This window comes from Enhydra lutris, unplaced genomic scaffold, assembly GCF_002288905.1.
Source record: "Enhydra lutris kenyoni isolate GAN:26980312 unplaced genomic scaffold, ASM228890v2 scaffoldscaffold69, whole genome shotgun sequence".
In the NCBI taxonomy this organism is placed as follows: Eukaryota; Metazoa; Chordata; class Mammalia; order Carnivora; family Mustelidae; genus Enhydra; species Enhydra lutris.
In genome coordinates this window covers 3864452-3885599 of record NW_019154153.1, presented here as the reverse complement: position 1 = coordinate 3885599, position 21148 = coordinate 3864452, and the positions used below count along the sequence as shown (strand labels likewise).

The window sequence follows — 21148 nt, the reverse complement described above, 5'->3', positions numbered from 1 at the left end:
TTATCTGTCTGTCTATCTATCTATCTAATCATCTATTTTCTGGAGGTTTTTTTTTAAAATTATAAGTCTGCTCTTTAATCCCCATCTCCTATTTCCCCCATTGCCTCACCGACCTCCGCTCTGGTAGTCATCAGTTTGTTCTCTGTATTTAAGAGTCTGTTTCTTGTAATTTGCTTCTTGAATTATTTCTTGCAAGGATGTTTGGTTCTCCATCTGGATTTTAAGTAGTTCAAGTCAGGGGAACCAATTTTCCTTCCATTTCTTTTCTTTCCCCTCTCTCTCCCTTCCTCTCTCTAAATCCCTGGGTTTGGGAGAGCATAAAGGGTGCCTGGCTAACTCTTAGCTGTGGCACGAGGTTGAGGCTATCCCCATTACAGGGCATTGCTACGGCACTGAGTATCGTGTCCATGAAGTATCTAAAGATAGTCCTGGACCAACTTCAAGAGTACAGTGCTATCCTCACGGACAAGGGCTCATCATTCATCCTCAAACTAATGAAGGTGATGGCATTCCTGGGAATTCTGCCAGCCTCCCACACAGAGCCTTCTGAAGCATCCCCATCACTCCAGACTTCCCACTTCTCTGAGGCCTTGTGACTCACCTATAAATGCTTGTATTTCCCTCTGATCAACTGTGGGGAAGTTTCATCTTCTTCTCCCTTTCCTGTGCTCCCTTATGGCCATGCTTCAGGCCCTGGTATCACCAGCGGCACCACCTTCCTCCCAGCTGTTCACCATTCCACAACCCCATCTTCCCTTCTGGGCCATCTAGCCAATCCATTCCTCTCTGAACCTCCGTTTCCCCATCAGGCAAGGAGGTTAAGAAGAAGAGAAGGCAAGTTTCCCCCTTCCTCCTACAGGAACATCAGCAAAGAGAATGGGGGTTGGTTTGTAACATCATCTACTTAAGCTACAGCAAGATTATTTTCGAGAGCAAGGGAGGCATCGTCACGCATTTGGACAACATCCTGGCTTTGGCGCTCCAACACTACCGCAACTGCGTTGTCGAAAAGGTACTTCCTGCTTATTCTACTTCTCCAGTGTCCCCTCCCTGCCTTCTTTACCCTTCCCCTCCAAGAAAATGCCTGGCCTTGGATGGAACAAGGGGGGTGGGGCTATTGCAGTTCCTTTAGAGGAGGTAAGGAGTCCCTAAAGAATTTTCCTACCTCTTTCATTTGTCCAGAAAATGTGCCCCTAGGGTAGGAGAAGAAGCCTTTCCCAACTCCTGTTCATTTACCATCCAACTAGACATTTTTCAGGAGAATTTACTTGGTAAAAAGACAATAACTTGAGTGATAAAAAAGCTAGCTAGGTCGGTCCTAACTTAAGAGTAAGTATGAGATGGGAACTCCAGAAAGAGGTTGGTAAGAGGGCTGGCCTCTTCCTCCATAAAGAGGCCACAGGCTTTGCTTTCCTAAGCGGTCCTCAGAGGGAAGAGGCAAGATCTCAGCCTAGTGAAAGCTATGGAAGCCTTAGCTTCTTGTCTCCCAGATTTTGTGTAGGTAGTTTTCCCTTAACCCAGGATCATTCCTACCTTGGAAACCCCTGAGCATACCGATTGATTCAGGATAAGAACCTGAAGCTGGAGTACCTGGGCGCCTTGAGCAAGCTAACAAACATCATTAGCAGCCAGCCCATGGCCTTTCAGTTCAAGTTTGTTCAGAAACTAGAAATTGTAACCTTCATGGTGGTAAGTACAACTCAGGAGGATGATGGTGGAAATGCATGGAGGAGGGAGGGTGGGTCCTCAGGGAAACGATGGGCAGTGCTCCTGGGCTTGGCCTGGAGTAGAAAAGTCCAGATTTTCCAGTGTCCGTTTCCTACTTTATTGTTCCCTTTCCTATCCTCAGGGTGGGTGTGAGTACTGTGGGGAAGGTATGCTTGGGAGTAGGAGAGAAGGGCTGTCCTTCAGAGTTTTTGGAAGTCCCTGAAAATTCTAGGTTCTAGGTTCTTGTGAATACAGTGTGGGGTGAGAGGAGGGGGAAGAAGGCAAGAAAAATATGTTCATATCCTCTTGGTCTCTGGGGTGGGGGGTTGGGTGGGTGTATTACAGGAGTTAATCAGGGAGGAGCCATTGAATTCCATCTCCAGCTCTGTTAGGCTGAGGGCGATGAATATCATCACTGACTTCAGGTAATGTGTATTCCAGCCACTCTGTCTTCGTGCTTTGAGTGGGTTTCAGTCCTTTATTCCCTAGTCTGTCCTCACCTCATTTTCTGCTTCTGCTTCTAGTCACAGGGGGCCCCAGGCAGTAGTATACATCCACCGTACAATATCTGTCACCTCCTTTCACCAAGATTTTTTTAGATGGGATTTTGGAGCTCCTGGCAGAGACCACCTCTGTCATCTTCACAAGCATTTGCTGTTGCTTCTGGTTCAGGCTTTCTTTTGCTTTCAGGGCTGTTCCTGGCGTTGATAAACTTCTTTACTGTTTCCTTTTTCTTCTTTTGTTTCTTTTTCTTCTGGTAACTTCTTACTGCCACCTGTCCCTCTCTGAACCTTCCTCAGCTGTTATTCCTAGGCATTACTGTTTCATTACATTTTTGCTACTTCCTCCTGGATCGTAGGAATCTCAGTCCCCTCATAGAGGTGGAAGAAAGAACAGATCTTCTCCGAACATGTTGTAAGAGTGTGCTCTGCCTGCCACCCACAGAAATTTTGCTGAAGGAGGCATCCAGTTCCCAGGAGGCTGAAGACACTGTGGTAATGAACTCCTTGACGTTTGTCTCTTTGTATTCAGTTTTTTTTTTTTAGAGAAGATGAGAAGTATAGGTTTGGCAGTTACACATAAGGCTCTTCTACCTTCTTTGATAAAAATGCAATCATCTGAAGAGGTTACCAGGTCATATAGTCTGAATGTTCCTCATGATATGTACTTCCTTCTTGAGAGCACTCATTGATTACTGCTGTCATACTTTAAAATTCTGACCCAGAAGTGGACACTCAAATCTAATTTTTAACTGTTATACAATTGAAACCAGTTTGAAAGGTTCAGACATGATTTTACTAAAGGCGCATGGATAAATAAGTTTAGAGAGTCCCAGGTGCAAGAGAGCTGAATCCATTTCCCACAGAGCCTCTAGTGTTTCCTTGAGGGAAGGAAGAGCAATTCACTTTACTAATTTGCATTTGTATGTTTAATTCTTAGGAATTCTTTCATGTTCTCTGATTACTCATTTATCTTGATTGGTTGTTCTTGTTTTATTGATGCCACAAACTCTTGATTTTTTTTGAGGGTATTAGTAAGAATCTTTAAAAATAAAAGTTTCTATTTACTGAATTAGTTTAGCTTTTTTGAGGGTCAGTTGGTCTGTTTGGGCCTCTTCTTCAGCTGTCTGGTGATCCTTCTTTGTCAGTTCATATTTATTTATATTATGAAGTTCATATTTATTTATATTATATTATTTATATTATGTGCCATTCTCTGTATCATAAAGAGAAGGCTGAGGTGGGTTTCCTCTGGTTGTATTCCCATGAGGCCTTCCTCAGTGTAGGTATAGTTAGAGAGGGAAGGTATTTTAACAGGATTTGCCCATGTTTGGGGTAAGCTGGGAACTCCCAGTCCACTAGGCAAACTGCACAGGCAGACATTTGTGCTCTGCTGAAAACAACAGAAGAATTGGGTCAAGTTAATAGGAGACAAATGGCACTTTAAATGTTAGGGGAAACTGTGGAGCAGAATTTCTCAAGGAAAGCTTCCTGGGAGAGCTAGAGTACTGAGCTAAGTTTAGAAGGAGGGATGGGGCTGACATCTCAGCAGTTCTTTGAGTTCTCTCTTCTCCCCTCAGGATTTGTACAGGGAGACCCTGCAATCCCTTCTAAAGCTAATGGAGACGCTTATTTTTGAGATGCCTTCTCGGATCCAGTACTCCTTGGAGGTCAGTGAGAAGCAGCCCTTGAAATCGGTGTATTGGTTTCCTAAGGCTGCCGTAACAAAGTATCACAACTGAGTGGCTTCAAACAGCAGAAATCTATTCTCTAACAGCTGTAAAGGATGGAAGTCCAAAATCAAGGTATCAGCAGGGTTGCTTCCTACTGGAAGCTGTGAAGGAGCTTCTCTCCTAGCCTCTGGTGATTCCTGGCAGCCCCTGGTGTCCCTTGGTTTATAGACATACCATTGTACATGTGAGTGAAATCGTGTGGTATTTGTCTTTGGCTGACTTATTTTCCTTAGTGTTATATGCCCTAGATCCTTCCATGTTGTTACAAATAGCAAATAGCCAATAGCAAAATTTCATTCTTTTTTATAGCTGAATAATATTTCACTGTGCATGCGTGCATGTGTTTGTGTGTGTGTGTGTGTGTGTGTGTATCTCACATTTTCTTTATCCATTCATCTATCAGTGGACACTTGTGCTGCTTCCATAATTTGGCTAGTATAAATAATGCTGCAATAAATATAGGTTGCATATAACCTTTCCAACTAGTGTTTTTGTATTTTGGGGATATATACCCAGTATATATACTGGATCATAGGATAGTTCTATTTTTAATTCTTTTGAGGAACCTTTATACTCTTTCCCAAGTGACTGCACCAGTCTGCATTCCCACCAAATGTCCTTGAGGGTTCCTTTTGCTCTACATCCTCACCAACACTTTGTTGTGTCTTATCTTTTTATTTTAGTTATTCTGACAGGTGTGAGGTGATATCTTATTATTGTTTTAATTTACATTTCCCTGATGATGAGTGATTTTAGCATCTTTTCATATTTCTTTTGGTCATATGCATGTTTTCTTTGGAGAAATGTCTGTTCATGTCTTCTCCTTTTTTTTCTTTTTAAGATTTTATTTATTTATTTGTCAGAGAGAGAGAGAGAGAGAGAGAGAGAGTGAGCACAGGCAGACAGAGTGGCAGGCAGAGGCAGAGAGAGAAGCTGGCTCCCCACAGAACAAGGAGCCCGATGTGGGACTCGATCCCAGGATGCTGGGATCATGACCTGAGCCGAAGGCAGCGGCTTAACCAACTGAGCCACCCAGGCGTCCCTCTTCTGCCCATTTTTAATTGAATTATTTGTTTTGTGTATGTCAAGTTGTATAGGTTCTTTATAAAATTTGGATACTAATCCTTTATGGAATATGTCATTTACATGTATCTTCTCCCATTCCACAGGTTGCCTTTTCCTTTTGTTGATTGTCTCCTTTGCTGTGTGGAAGCTTGTTTTTTTGTTTTGTTTTGTTGATGTCACTCCAATATTTTAATTCTGCTTTTGCTTCCCTTGCCTCAGGAGATATATCTAGAAAAATATTGTGATGGGTAATGTAAGAGACATTACTGCTTGTGTTCTCTTCTAGAATTTTTATGGTTTCAGGTCTCACATTAGGTCCTTAATCCATTTTGAGTATATTTTTGTATGTGGTGTAAGAAAGTAGTCCAGTTTCATTCTTTTGCATGTAGCTGTCCAGTTTTCCCAATACCATTTGTTGAAGAGGCTATCTTTTCCCCATTCGTATTCTTGCTTCTTTTGTAGAAGATTAACTGACTATATGATCATGGAGTTATTTTTGGGCTTTCTATTCTGTTCTATTGATCTGTGTGTCTGTTTTTGTGCCTGAACCATACTGTTTTGATAACTAAAGCTTTGCAGTATAACTTGAAATCTGGTATTATAATACTTCAATCTTTTTCTTTTTTAAATTTGCTTTGGGTATTCATGGTCTTTCGTGGTTCCATACAAATTTTAGGATCTTTTGTTTTAGTTCTGTGAAAAATACTTGCATAAAATCTATAGATTGCTTTGGGTAGTATGAACATTTTAACAATATTGGTTTTTCCAATCCATGAGTATGGACTACCTTTCCATTTGTTTGTGTTATTTCAATTTCTTTCATCAGTGTTTTATAGTTTTCAGAGTACAGATCTTTCACCTCCTTGGTTAAATTTATTTCTATTTTTTTTATTATTTTTTGGTACAATTATAAATTAAGTTGTTTTCTTAATTTCTCTTTCTGATGTTTCATTATTAGTGTATAGAAATGCAACAGATTTCTGTACATTGATTTTGTATCCTGCAATCTTACTGAATGGATTTATCAGTTCTAGTAGATTTTTTTTTTTTTTTTTGGCAGAGTCTTTTGGGTTTTCTATATATAGTATCATGTCATCTGCAAATAGTGAAAGCTTTACTTCTTCCTTACCTCTTTGGATGCTTTTTATTCTCTTTTCTAATCTGATTGCAGTGATTATGACTTCCAGTGGTATGTTGAATAAAAGTGGTGAGCGCAAACATGCTTGTCTTATTCCTGACCTTAGGGGAAAAGCTCTCAGTTTTTCACTATTAAGTATGATGTTAGCTATGGGTTTTTCATATATGGTCTTTATTATATTGATGTATATTCTCTCTAAACCTGCTTTGTGAAGGGTTTTTATCGCGAATAGATGTTGTACTTTGTCAGATGCTTTGTCTGCATCTGTTGAAATGATCATATGGTTTTTATCCTTCTTCTTATTGATGTGATGTATCACATTGATTAATTTGCAAATATTGAACCACTCTGCATCACCAAAATAAATCACACTTGATCATGGTGAATGATTTTTTTAAGGTATTGTTGGATTCCATTTGCTAATATTTGTTGAGGATCTTTACATCTATGTTCAGGGACTTTGGCCTGTAATTCTCTGTATTTGTAATGTCCTTCCTGGTTTTGGTATCAGGGTAATGCTGACCTCAGGGAATCAATTTGGAAGTTTTCCTTCCTCTTCTATTTTTTTTTTTTTAAGATTTTATTTACTCACTTGACACAGAGAGAGAGAGAGATCACAATTAGGCAGAACAGCAGGCAGAGAGAGAGGAAGGCAAGCAGGCTCTCAGCTGAGCAAGGAGCCCAATGCGGGGCTCAATCCCAGGACCCTGGGACCATGACCTGAGCTGAAAGCAGAGGCCTAACCCACTGAGCCACCCAGGCGCCCCCCTCTTCTATTTTTTAAAATAGTTTCTTTAAATGTTTGGTAGGATTCACCTGTGAAGCCATTTGGTCATGGACTTTCATTTGTTGGGAATTTTTTTGTTTTTGTTTTTGTTTTTATTTTTATTTTTACAGATTCAATATCATTGCTGGTATTCAGTCTGTCCAAATTTTCTATTTCTTCCTGATTCAGTTTTGGGAGGTTATATATTTCTAGGAATTTACCCTTTTCTCCTAGGTTGTTCTAATTTTTTGGCATATAATTTTTCATAATGTTCTTTTACAATCCTTTATATTTCTGTGGTATTGGTTGGTATTTCTCCTTTTTCATTTCTGATTTTGTTTATTTGAGTCCTCTCACTTTAAAAATTTTTTTTTGATGAGTCTGGTTAAAGGTTTATCAATTTTGTTAATCTTGTCAAAAGCTGGCACCTGGTTTCATTGATCTGTTCTACTATCTCTTATTTCTATTTCATTTATTTCTGCTCTAGTCTTTATTATTTCCTTCCCTCTACTGGTTTGGGGTTTTTTTGTTCTTCTTTTTCAAACTTCTTTACGTATGAGTTTAGGTTGTTTATTTTAGATTTTTCTTGCTTCTTGAGGTATAAATTTTGCTGTATTGCTATAAATTTGCTATATTTTTTTGCTGTATTGCTATATTGCTATAAATTTCCCTCTTAAAATAGCTTTTGCTGCATCCCAAAGATTTTGGACCATTGTGTTTTCATTTTCATTTGTTCCCCTGTATTTTCTGATTTCTTTGATTTGTTGGTTGACCCTTTCATTGGGTCATACATAGTAGCATGTTATTTTTTTTTTAAGATTTTATTTATTTATTTGAGAGAGAGAGAGTGAGCAAGCACACAAGCAAGGCGGAAAGGAAGAAACAGGTTCTCTGCTGAGCAGCGAGCCCAAGGTGGGGCTCAATCCCAGGACCCTGGGATCATGACCTGAGCAGAAGGCAGATGCTTAACCGACTGAGTCAGCTAGGTGCCCCAGTAGCATGTTATTTAACCTCCATGTATTTGTGTTCTTTCTAGATTTTTTCTTGTAGCTGATTTCTAGTTTCACAGCATTGTGGTCAGAAAAGATACATGGGGTATGCCTGGGTGGCTCAGTCAGTTGGGCATCTGCCTTATCCCAGGATTCTGGAAACAAGCCCCATGTCAGGCTCCCTGCTCAGCAGAGAGCCTACTTCTCCTTTTCCCTCTGGCCCTGCCACTGCTTGTGCACCATCTCTCTGTCTTTCTTTTTCAGATAAATAAATAAAATCTTTAAGAAAATAAAGATGCACTTTATTAAGTATTAAGTATTATTAAGTATTAAGAACTTCGGTCTTTTTTAATTTGTTGATTCTTGTTCCGTGGCCTAATGTTATCTATTCTAGGGAATGTTCCATGTGCACTTGAAAAGAGTGCATATTGTGCTGTATTAGGATGGAATGTTCTGAATAGATCTGTTAAATCCATCTGGTCCAATATGTCATTCAAAGCCATTGTTTCCTTGTTGATTTTGGGTTTGGATGATCTGTTCATTGATGTAAGTGGGGTATTAAAGTTCCCTACTATTATTGTATCTTTAGTGATTACTTCCTTTATATTTGTTATTGTTTTATGTATGTGCTCCCATGTTGGGTGCATAAATGTTTACAATTGTTATATCCTCTTGTTGGATTGTCCTCTTTATGATTATAAAGGGTCCTTCTTGGCCTCTTGTTACAGTCTTTGTTTTAAAGTCCATTTTGTACAATGTAAGTATTGCTAGTCTGGCTTTCTTCTCACATCCATTTGCATGATAAATGTTTCTCCATCTCTTCATTTACAATCTGCATGTGTCTTTAGGTCTGAAATGAATCTCTTGTGGACAGCCTATAGGTGGGTCTTATTTTTTAACTATTTTATCACCCTATGTCTTTGATTGGAGCATTTAGTCCATTTACATACAAAGTAATTATTGACTGTTACGTACTTACTGTATTTTTATCACTTTTTAATGGTTGTTTTTGTAGTTCTTCTCTGTTCCTTTCTTCTTTTGCTTTCTTCTCTCATAATAAGTTGGGCTTCTTTCATGATATACTTGTATTCTTCTCTCCTTATTTTTGCATGTCTACTATTGGTTTTTGATTTGTGTTTACCATTAGGTTTGTATATAAAATCTTCTGCATATAACAGTTTATATTAAGTCGATGGTCGCTTAAGTTTGAACTCCCCCATCCTTTTACTTTATGAGACCCTGACTGAGTTTTACAGATATACTTTTTTTCATATATACTTTTTTTTAAAGATTTTATTTGTTTATTTGACAGACAAAGATCACAAGTAGGCAGAGAGGCAGGCAGAGAGAGAGAGGAGGAAGCAGTCTCCCTGCTGAGCAGACAGCCCGGTGCGGGACTTGATCCCAGGACCCTGAGATCATGACCTGAGGCAAAGGCAGCGGCTTTAACCTACTAAGCCACCCAGGCAGCCCCATATATACTTATTTTTACTGCTTTTGTGTATCCTACTTTTCTTGCTCTTACTTATGGTTTTTTCCTTTCTACTCAAAGAGTTTCCTTTAACATTTCTCACAGAACTGGTTCAGGGGCCATGGATTCCTTTAACACTTATTTGTCTGGGAAACTATCTCTCCTTCTAATCTGGATGGTAGCATTGCTAAATAGAGTATTCTTATTGGCTGCAGATTTTTTCCTTTCAGCATTTTTGAGTCTATCATGCCACTCACTCTCTTCTGGCCTGCAATGTTTCAGCTAAAAAGTCTGCTGAGAGCCTTAATGGATTTCCCTTGTATATAACTTTTCTATTGTTGTGTTTAAAATTCTCTCTTTATCACTACTTTTGCCATTTAATTACTATGTTTCTTGGTGTGGACCTCCTTGGATTGATTTTGATTTTGTGCCTCCTAGATCTGGATTTCTGTTTCCTTCCTCAAATTGGTAAGTTTTCAGTGATTATTTATTCAGATGAATTTTCTGCCCCCTTTTCTCTCTTTTCTTCTGAGATCACTATAATGCAAATGTTATACTGGGTATTGTCACTGTAGTGACACTATAGTCTACTTTCATTTTGTATAATTTTTTTTTCTTTCACCTGGTTATCTTGATTGCTTTTCAATAGTCTGTCCTCCAGGTCAATGATTTGTTCTTCTGCTTCCTCTAGTCTGCTATTAATTCCATCTAGTGTATTTTTAATTTCATCTATTGTATTATTCATCTCTAATTCATTCTTTTAATTTCTTTGTTAAGAGTCTCACTGATGTCCTCCACTCTTGTGTCAAGTCTATCTTTAGGAACATTACTTTATTTTTATTAGTATCATTTTTTGAAAGATTTTATTTGTTTTGTGACAGAGAAAGAAACAGTGAGAGAAGGAACACAAGCAGAGGGAGTGGGAGAGGGAGAAGCAGGCCTCCCACTGAGCAGGGAGCCTGATGCGGGGCTCAATCCCAGGACCCTAGGATCATAACCTGAGCCAAAGGCAGATGCCCAATGACTGAAACACCCAGGCAGGCACTCCATGAGCATTAATTTAAATTCTCTATCAGACATATTACTTATCACCATTTCACTTTGGTCTGTTGCTGTGATTGTTTCCTGTTCTTTCATTTGGGACATATTTCTCTGTCCGCTCCTTTTGTGTAACTTGCTATGTCTGTTTCTGTGAGTTAGGAAAGTCAGCTATGTCCCCTACTCTTGAAAGTAATGGCCTTATGAATAAAAGGTCCTGTAGTGTTCTGCAGTGCCCTGTAGTCCCCTGTTCACCAGAGTCTGGTGATAAATATTTGGCACACATCACACATAGGAGATACCTATGTGTGATGTGTGTACCTATGTGTGATGTGTGTACCTGTCTGTCGTGGCTGAGTTGCTTTTGCCTTCAATCCAGTCCTCTGCAATGGCAGATGGGTATTTGCCTGTTGTGGGTGGGGTTTGGCCCCTGTGTGGTTAGTACACCAGTCTGGCGCCACCTTGGGCTTGAACTGAATCAGACCAAGCATTTTTCAGACATGCAATACCACCAAACTTCAAAGTACATTCCCTGTGTTGTCCCTAAGAAGTTTTCGTGGATGGGGAGGGCCTGTGGTCCCACCAGCTGCCCGCCTGCCACCCACAGCTGGGGCAACAGTTTGACTGGTGTGTGTACTGATCTTTCCCTCTTCCCAGGGCTGAAGTCACTTTGGAGTAGTGCTAGCTGCTTGTACACTGCCAAGCTTGTGTCACTACTTTGGATGGGGTCAGGCCAAGAGTACATTGGAGGAGGCGGGTCTGAAATGTGTTCAGGGCAGAAAATGCAGTGTTCACAGATTTTGTGAACTGGTCCTCTTGGGGAGGGGACCCACAGCACTGGGACTGGGGCAGGCCTGGCTGGAGAGAATGGATCTGCAGACCCAGTGGGGAGGAGGCAGAATGTGTGACTTTAGCAAATGAGGTAGGTAGTGGTGCCTCACTGGTTTCAGACAGCTGTGTGTTTATTGGGGGTGGGGGGAGGCAGGGGAGAGAAATGGCACCTGTCCACTCCTTTGTTCCTGGAGAAATTTCCCAACAATCTCTGTCCCTCTAGGACACACTCTGAGATTAGTAAACGCTCCCTCCCCAGTGCCCTAGGCATTTTTCAAACTGCTGCTTCTAGCTCCATCTCTGCAGGACTGTTTGTTGTGCTGGCTCTTTAAGAGCACCCTTCTAGCTCTCCCACAGGTAAGTCTTGCTGATGCTTAAAATTCCAGGTCTTAGGTCTGCTGGTTGTAAGAACTGAGGAAATTTGGCCCCTCTGGTTTTCAGACCCAAATGTTATGTGATTTGCCTTCTCTGTGTGGGCTTCCTGGTGTGATAGTCTATTCCTTTCCCTTCTCTGTCCAGAAATCCCTTCCTCCAGTAGACAGTCCCCCAGGTCTGTTTAGCTCCCCACCATATGTCTCCCGTTCCTACGCTCTTTGATCTGGCTGTTCTTTACAGGTAGTTATAGAGTAGTTCTGCCAGCCTTTGGGTCATTTTCAGGGTTATTTACACTGAAGTCAGTGTTATCTGATTGTATCTGTGAGATACAAGACAAGGATATCCACTTTCACCACATTTATTCAACATATTATTGGAAGTCCTAGCCACAGCAATCAGACAAGAAAAATAAATAAAAGACATCCAAATTGGTAAGGAAGAAGTAAAGCTTTCACTATTTGCAGATGACAAAATACTATATATAGAAATCCCTGAAGATTTCATTAAAAAAAAAAAAAAACCTACAGAACAGATAAATGAATTCAGTAAAGTTTTAGGATGTAAAACTAATATACAGAAATCTGTTGCATTATTATATACTAATAATGAAGTAGCAGGAAGAGAAATTAAGAAAACAATCTCATTTACAATTGCACCAAAAAATGATAAAATAACTAGGAATCAACCAATGAAGTAAAAAGACTTGTACTCTGAAAACTATAAAACATTGAAGAAAGAAAGTAATTTCATTTCTTAATGTCATTAAATATTCAAACATTACAGTTGATTGGTTTTTCTCTTAATTCTCTTAATCTATAGATTGTCCTTCTATCATTATTTCCTTGAAATTTATTTGTTGAAGAAACCTAGACATTTGTTCTCTGAATTTTCCACATTCTGGATTGTGCTGATTACATTCTTTAGGGGCCACATAACAAATTCCTCTGCCCAAATCTTCCCTATAAATTGCTAGATCTAGGATATGTTAGATTCTGATTCTGATTATCAGACCTAGATCACTAATCTGATGAATTTTTGGCAAGATTACTTCAGAAGTAGTCTTGTCTTCTTTTAAGAGGCACATAATGTCTAGTTGTCTTCTGGTGGTGTTCAGATTTTTTATTTTTTTAATTTATTATTATTTTTTAAGATTTTATTTATTTATTTGACAGACAGAGACCACAAGTAGGCAGAGAGGCAGGCAGAGAGAGAGGAGGTAGCAGGCTCCCCGCTAAGCAGAGAGCCCGATGTGGGGCTTGATCCCAGGACTCTGAGATCACAACCTGAGCCAAAGGCAGAGGCCTTAACCCACTGAGCCACCCAGGCACCCCAGATTTTTTAAAAAGAATTAACATGTAATGTATTATTTGTTTCAGGGATACAGGTCTGTGTTTCATCAGTCTTATACAATTCACAGCACTCACCATAGCACATACCCTCTCCAATGTCCATCACCCAGTCACCCCATCCCTCCCATCCCCCTCCCCTCCAGTAACCTTCAGTTTGTTTGCTGAGATTAAAAGTCTCTTATGGTTTGTCTCCCTCTCTGGTTTCATCTTGATTCAATTTTTTTCCTCTCTTCCCCTATGATCCTCTGCCTTGTTTCTCAAATTCCACATATCAGTGAGATCATAAGATAATTGTCTTTCTCTGATTGACTTATTTTGCTTAGCATAATACCCTCTAGTTCCATCCACATCTTTGCAAATGGCAAGATTTCAATTTTTGATGGCTGCATAATATTCCATTGTGTGTATATATATATATATATATATATACCACATCTTCTTCATCCGTTCATCTGTCAATAAACATCTGGGCTCTTTCCATAGTTTGGCTATTGTGAACATTATTGCTATAAACATTTGGGTGCAGGTACCCCTTCAGATTACTGCATTTGTATCTTTGGGTAAATATTCAGTAGTGCAATTGCTGGGTCATAGGATAGCTCTATTTTCAACTTTTTGAGGAACTGTTTTCCAGAGTGGCTGCACCAGCTTGCATTCCCACCAATAGTGTAGGAGGGTTCCCCTTTCTCCTCATCCTCGCAACATCTGTCGTTTCCTGACTTGTTCATTTTAGCCATTCTGGCTGGTTTGATGTGGTATCTCATTGTGGTCCTGATTTGTATTTCCCTGATGCTGAGTGGTGTTGAGCACTTTTTCATGTGTCTGTTGGTCATTTGGATGTCTTCCTTGCAGAAATGTCTATTCATGTCTCTGCCCATTTCTTTTTTTTTTTAATATTTATAATTAATATTAATTTTCTTTTTAAAAAGATTTTATTTATTTATTTGACAGAGATCACAAGTAGGCAGAAAGACAGGCAGAGAGGGAGGGGAAAGCAGGCTCCCTGCCGAGCAGAGAGGCTGATGCGGGGCTCAATCCCAGGACTCTAAGATCATGACCTGAGCTAAAGGCAGAGGTTTTAACCCACTGAGCCACCCAGGCACCCCCCTCTGCCCATTTATTGATTGGATTATTTGTTCTTTGGGCATTGAGTTTGCTAAGTTCTTTATAGATTTTGGACACTAGCCCTTTATCTGATATGTCATTTGCAAGTATCTTCTCCCATTCTATTGGTTATCTTTTGGTTTTTTCGACTGTTTCCTTTGCTGTGCAAAAGCTTTTTATACTGATGAAGTCACAATAGTTCACTTTTGCCCTTGCCTTCCTTGCCTTTGGTGATGTGTCTAGGAAGAAGTTGCTGCAGCTGAGGTCAAAGAGGTTGCTGCCTGTGTTCTCCTGAAGGATTTTGATGGATTCCTGTCTCACATTTAGGTCTTTCATCCACGTTGAGTCTATTTTTGTATATGGTATAAGGAAAAGGTCCAGTTTCATTCTTCTGCACATGGCTATCCAATTTTCCCAACACCATTTGTTTAAGAGACTTTCTTTTCTCCATTGGATATTCTTTCATGCTTTGTTGAAGATGAGTTGACCATAGAGTTGAGGGTCCATTTCTGGGCTTTCTGTTATGTTCCATTGATCAATTTGTCTGTTTTTGAAGCAGTACCATACTGTCTTGATGATAACAGCTTTCTAATAGAGCTTGAAGTCCAGGATTGTGATGCCACCAGCTTTGGTTTTCTTTTTCAACATTCCTTTGGCTATTCGGGGTCTTTTCTGGTTCCATATAAATTTTAAGATTATTTGTTCCATTCCTGTGAAAAAAGTTGATGGTATTTTGATAGGGATTTCATTGAATGTGTAAATTGCTCTAGGTAGCATAGACATTTTAACAATATTTGTTCTTCCAATCCATGAACATGGAATGTTTTTCCATTTCTTTGTGTCTTCCTCAATTTCTTTCATGAGTATTCTGTAGTTTTCTGAGTACAGATCCTTTTCCTCTTTGGTTAGATTTATTCCTAGGTATCTTATGGTTTTGGGTGCAATTGTAAATGGCATTGACTTCTTAATTTCTCTTTTTTATGTCTTGATGGTGTTGTATAGAAATGCAGCTAATTTCTGTGCATTGATTTTATATCCTGCCACTTTACTGAATTCCTGTATGAATTTTAATAGTTTTGGGACCGAGTCTTTTGTTTTTTTTTTTTAAGATTTTATTTATTTATTTGACAGACAGAGATCACAAGTAGTCAGAGAGGCAGGCAGAGAGAGAGAGAGGAGGAAGCAGGCTCCCTGCTGAGCAGAGAGCCTGATGTTGGGCTCCATTCCAGGACCCTGGGATGATGACCTGAGCTGAAGGCAGATGCTTTAACCCACTGAGCCACCCAGACACCCCAAAGATTTTATTAATTTATTTGACAGATAGATCAGAAGTAGGCAGAGAGGATGCAGAGAGAGAGGGGGGTCTTTTGGGTTTTCCACATAAAGTATCACATCATTACTGTTCATTACTTTTGGTGATCACTGCTTTGATTCATTAATTGATTAGTGGCTGAAAATTGGGGATATTCGTTTTAAAGAAAGACCTTGTTATTGAGATATCACTTGCTACAGTAAAGTGTACAAATCTTGTGTATACTTAGATACATTTTTACATATGTATAAATATCAGATCAGGATATAGGACATTTCCAATACTTCAAAATGTTCCTCTTCCACTGAATAACCACTGATAACCAGTATTCTGACTTCTATCACATAGATTAATTTAGCTTGTTCTTAAACTTCACATACGTAAAATTTTATAATATGTACTTTTTGGTGTCTATATTATTTCCCTTTAATATTTTATCTGTGAGACTCACCCATGTTGTTACATGTAGCATCAGATCATTTTTTATTTCTATGTAGTATTCTGTTGAATGAACATACCTCTACTTATTTTTGCAAAATGATGACATTGTAATTCTTTCACTCCTTACTCATTTTTATCGGGAATTCTTCTACAAAGAGAAATTGCCTTTATAAGTTATTTGGTTAGTTTGAGGTATAGCTCATATAAGAAAGACAAGATAAATGCTGGATCATTTTTCTTTATCATTTGTCAAAGTAATGAAGTAATTCCTAATATTCTCCAAGGATGACTACCAAGGGTTGTTTCTCTAGTATCTTTTGAATTTAAAATGAGTTTTGAAATGCTTCATATATTTTGATCAATTACAACTATTATTCTTAATGATCCCATCTTTGATTAATGAGAGCCTCTTTAGGTTGGCTCCTGAATCCCTTTAACATGACTTCCATAGTCTTCCATAGACTTGCTCTCCAGTATAATATCTTGTATATTTCCTGTCCCAGTCCTGGAACGAACTGTTACTCCAAGGAGCAATGATTGCTCTTAGAGAAAAATGGCGTTTAGAGACCACAATCTTGGTGCTGGGACATTTCGTCAGAGTTTGGCTATGAGGAAGACTTGCGGCCTTCCCACTAGAATTTCTTATATCTTCAGGAAGAATGTGTTTTCTTATCAATGCAGCATTAGTCTTCTCTTCCATTTGTTGTAGATTTTTCATCTGCTACTCTTCTTCTTTTTCAATTATAAATTGCTGTTTGGTTAGACCCATCATTGCCAGATGGATTGCTGTAGATGGACATATTAGTGCATCTTGGGATCAGTGGTATTTAGGGCCCATAATTTACCAATGGTGAGACACTTATAGATTGTGTTCCAAATAGGAATCATCCATAATTATATTTCTTAAATATATTTATACATAATTCAGCCAGAAATCTGTGAATACAGTGATTCTTTTTTGTTATTTTTGTTATTTGTTATTTTTGTAATTTGTTATTACCAAGTTCCCTTTCTACTGAAGAATGGGAAAACATTAGTAGGGGGGGCATTTGGGTATGTTGACCCACTAAAATGAATTACAGTCAATATAATTTCAGAGCCACTGCCTTATTTTGAAAGGAGATACTAATTGAAGATGTTTCTAGCACCTAGATAAGGCAAAATTTGGGGCTAGAAGAATGAAGCTTCTGGTGTCAAAGCCATATATAACCAGCCTATAAGCAAAAGAAATCCTATTCTCAGAAGTGTTGTCCTGATCCTTTGCAGAAGTTCAGGTTACATTTCTACCCTCTGGAACACAGCTGAACAGACCCCTCACCCCTCATTTCATTCTCCTCTTCCTTTAGGTTCTGGACACATGGCTGAATTCCCAAAAGGACAATGAGAGGGAACGGGCCATGTGGTGTGCTGCCCGTATTCTTGGCTTCACTGCAAAAACGAATAACGTTGGAGTAAGTGTGAGCCTGCCCTGGAGTCTAGGCCCTCATTCCTACCCTTACCACAAACTTCATCACATATTACCTAGCCTCAGTTACTCATCCTACCCTCCATTTCCTTGGCCCCATCTTCTATTTTCTTTTGTGCATCCTATCGTCTCTCTTTTCTCCCTCGGTCTTTTCCCTACTCACCAATTCGATTCCATTCCACTGGGTTCAGTTTGATTCCATTCATCTCAACAAGCAGTTACTGAATACTCGCCTTGTGCCAGGCACCATGCCAGGTGTTACAGTGGATGCATAGATGACCGAGACATCTATGTATCATGGAGCTTTACTGTCCAACTGGGGAGAGAAGCATGCATAGAACAAACTTAAATAGAAGGTGATAATGATTGTAAAAACTCCAAATACAGTAGGAATAAAAGATCACAACACAAATGAAGTACAAGTGAAAGGAAATCTTCCTAGAGGAGGGGACATTTGAGCTAGGCTCCAAGAACGAGTGCCGTGTCAAGAGGCAAAGAAGAGGGACAGTGTAAGGTCATTCCAAAACTATGACCCACACACCTAAGTCCATTTCCATTAACCTCACCTAGTCTCACCTCTCCTATCTCTCATGCATCCCCTCTTCCTCTCTTCTTGCTTTGACTCAGCCTAAGAGAGTGGCTGGGGTAAACTGTGACTTCCAGCTCTCCTCCCCAGATGGACATCGAGTTCACTCGGCTGGGGCGTTTGGTAAGGCTGCTGGCCATACGCTGCCAGGACCCAGTGGACAACATCTGCTTCCTGTCTGCACAGGCTGTCTACAACCTCTACTGTATCCTCCTGCTGCAAAAGCGTAGGGAGAATCTCCTCTTTTCACTTCTGCTCCGGCCTCCCACCTCCGTTCGGTCATTCTCTCACATGCTGTCCTAGAAGAGTGAGAGCTAAGCAGTTCCCTGAGCATCTTCCTTCCAATGAGGAACCTGCCCCTAGACCCCGACATATACCCTCCTGGGACAAAATAGCTACTAAGCAAACAGTTCTTTTGAATTAGTTTGTCCTCCTCTGGCTGAGCCCTATACCCTGACCCCACGCTGTCTCTGCTCTGAGGCAGGCAACACGGGGGCTCCTTTGACATTGGCTCTCACTGTTCCTTATGATCTTACTGCTCGTTTCTCTACTCCTTCCCCACGGGCCGCACATTATGCCAAGCTGACTCAGTTCAGTGGGTGGTTTGGGTTGGGCAGATGGGAAAGCGGGCAACCTGAGACACCTTCTGAGTGTCTGAGGGGTGGGGTTGGGTGTCTTTGTTTCAGAGATGGGAAGGAAAAAACAGGGCTTGTGGGAAGAAGAGGGCAAGAGTGAAGTCTACAGCGCCAACGTGTTCTATAACAACACCTTCGAGATTGCCAAGGTGAGGGGGCAGTGCCGGAGACAAAGTAGGAAGAGCCTCGGCCTCTCACCTGCATCAGGTTCTAGACCCCGAGGCTGGGGGGGGGGGGGTGGGGGGGGTGTTCCTTTCCATCCCATCTTCCTTTCTATTCTTTTTGCCGCCTGTGAACTCTTGCCTTGGGGGATGTTCCCCCCCCCCCCCCCCCGCCCCGCATGCTCCCACCACCTTCCCCCTAAGCATCCTGGGTCCTAATGTGCCTTCCTTACCCGTTCTCCCCCAGAAGCATCTGCTTCATGCTAACGATGCTTTGCCAGTGATGTGTAGATTCAGCCCCTGCCTCAAAGATCCCATCACCCAGGATCCTGGTCTCAGCCCTTCTCTCCTAGCACTCTGCCCCTGGGGCCTCTGACCTGTGAGCCCCTCAGAGCTGCTGAGGTCAGTGTTCTCTCCCTCCCAACCCCAAAGACTCTGTTCCCAGTGAAAGGGTCTTCTAGGTGCTAGGCAGACAGCACAGGCCTAGGACAAAGCACTCCAGGTTCCCAGGAGAGGCTCTCTCCACCTGCGCTAACAGGAAGGTGGGACGGGCTATCTCCGGCTGGAGGCCCCGGGGCAGGCAGCCTGACGCCACCCTGTTGCAGGCCTTTGCAGAGTACTTCACGCAGATGCAGCTCACCACCCTGGTGCTGATGGCCATGGAGGGCCTGACTGATGGCAAGGCCAAGGTGTCTCTGGCGGCGGCCCAGCTGATGAGCGCGGTCATGAAAGAGCGGGGCCGAGACATGATTAAGGTAGCGTGGGGCTGTGGTGGGAGCTCTGGCCAGCACACCTATCTGGGCTCTCCCCTGGCTCTGTCCCTAACCAGCCGAAGAGTCCTGGGCAGTCCCTCTCCTCTGGAGGCCTTGATTCACTCACTTTTAAAATGTAGGCTTGGGGGGCGCCTGGGTGGCTCAGTCGGCTAAGTGTCTGCCTTTGGCTCAAGTCATGGTTCCGGAGTTCTGGGATGGAGCCCCATGTCAGGCATGCTGCTCAGCAGGGAGTCTGCTCTCCTTCTGCCTCTGCTGCTCCCCTTGCTTGTACTCTCTCTTTCTCTCTCAAATAAACAAATAAAATCATAAAAAAAAAAAAAAAAAAAAAAGGAAACATAGGGTTGGGCTAGATTTTCTCTGGGGTTCCCTGAGCTCTGACAGCTGCACTCCTGAGTACTTGGAACAGCTCTGCCTTTGATCTGGTGGGCTGGCTCATCAGTTAACTACCACCACATGTGGGGGTATGAGCAGCCGGGAGGCCTAGTGGCCAGAGCACAAGAAAACGTTGTGGGGGGATTCACCCTGATTGCCTAGGGGTGTCAGGGGGCTTCAATTTCTGGGAAGGGTAAGGCTGCGGATTACAAACCAGCAAGCTCATGGAATGACTGAGCGTTGAGTAAAATTTCTTTCAGAATAACATATAGAGGGGCACCTGGGTGGCTCAGTGGGTTAAAGCCTCTGCCTTCGGCTCAGGTCATGATCCCAGGGTCCCGGGATTGAGCCCCACATCGGGCTCTCTGTTTAGCGGGGAGCCTGCTTCCTCCTCTCTCTCTCTCTGCCTGCCTCTCTGCCTACTTGTGATCTCTGTCTGTCAAATAAATAAAAATAAAATCTTTAAAACAAAAAAAAAGAATAACATATAGAAATCCACATTTCCCACTCCACTGAAAAAATTTTTTAAAATGAGGCCGCATAGGGCAACTCTATGGACAGCCAAGGTCCCTCTTATATGTGGCATGGGCTCTCCAGGCTTTCCTCTCTCTGAATCTCCTGACACCCATTGCCTTCACTTATTTATATGACTTGATTGGTCTAGGTACCAGAAATGGAGGTGTGTCCTTGAAGTAGTAGAATAAAATGGACTTCCTGGAGACCCGTATATCAGGAATCTGAGGGCCAAGTCAGAGTCCTGTGGTACACCCACCTCCAGTGCTAACTGCCCCTGCAGTTTCATGGGTTGAAAGTTGATCTCAGTGGGGAGACAAAGTCCTGAAATGTCCCCAGGGTTTTTGCCTTCCTTCCTGGAGTCTCCTGTGTCTCCCAAGTAAGCTTGGAGCGACTCTCTGAACTCTGGGCTGTGGGCAGGCCTTCATCATAGCAGGCCTCCGTGAGCTTCTGGAGTTCTTTTTGTGACCCCTGCTGGTCTGGCCTCTGGCACCCTACAACTCAGCCTTAAGAAGAGTATCACTGGCAGGATTGCAAGGACGCCCTTGAGTCTGGGGGAGTTGGTAGATAGGGAGGAGGCGGGAAGGCTCACTGAGACTCCTGTGGCTCCTCCCTTTAGATTGAGGAAATCCTGGAGGGGATTCTGGAGCGGCTCAACTCCCAGCTGGAGCCCAGTACAAAGGAGGAGGTCGTGCGGGGCGTGTGCTTGCTGGCCGGCAACAACACCCACAGTGTCGTGCCCTTGCTTCTCAGCAAGTCCCTGCCTTGGGATAGGTACCTCTCCCAGGGCTTGGGAACACATTCTCCAGCCCAGCAAACCCTCC

At 41.6% G+C, this 21148-nt stretch overlaps 1 protein-coding gene across 1 annotated transcript in view; it reads left to right on the top strand.

Moving 5' to 3' along the window:
• LOC111159665 (maestro heat-like repeat-containing protein family member 1) overlaps positions 1-21148 on the top strand; it is a 72021-nt gene that overhangs the window by 29536 nt on the left and 21337 nt on the right. Inside the window, 11 exon segments of the mRNA XM_022522214.1 lie at positions 378-500; positions 860-1012; positions 1567-1689; positions 2053-2132; positions 2567-2702; positions 3788-3877; positions 17166-17270; positions 17961-18096; positions 18557-18654; positions 19272-19421; positions 20944-21098. Of these exon segments, the coding sequence (XP_022377922.1) occupies positions 378-500; positions 860-1012; positions 1567-1689; positions 2053-2132; positions 2567-2702; positions 3788-3877; positions 17166-17270; positions 17961-18096; positions 18557-18654; positions 19272-19421; positions 20944-21098 (1349 nt within the window).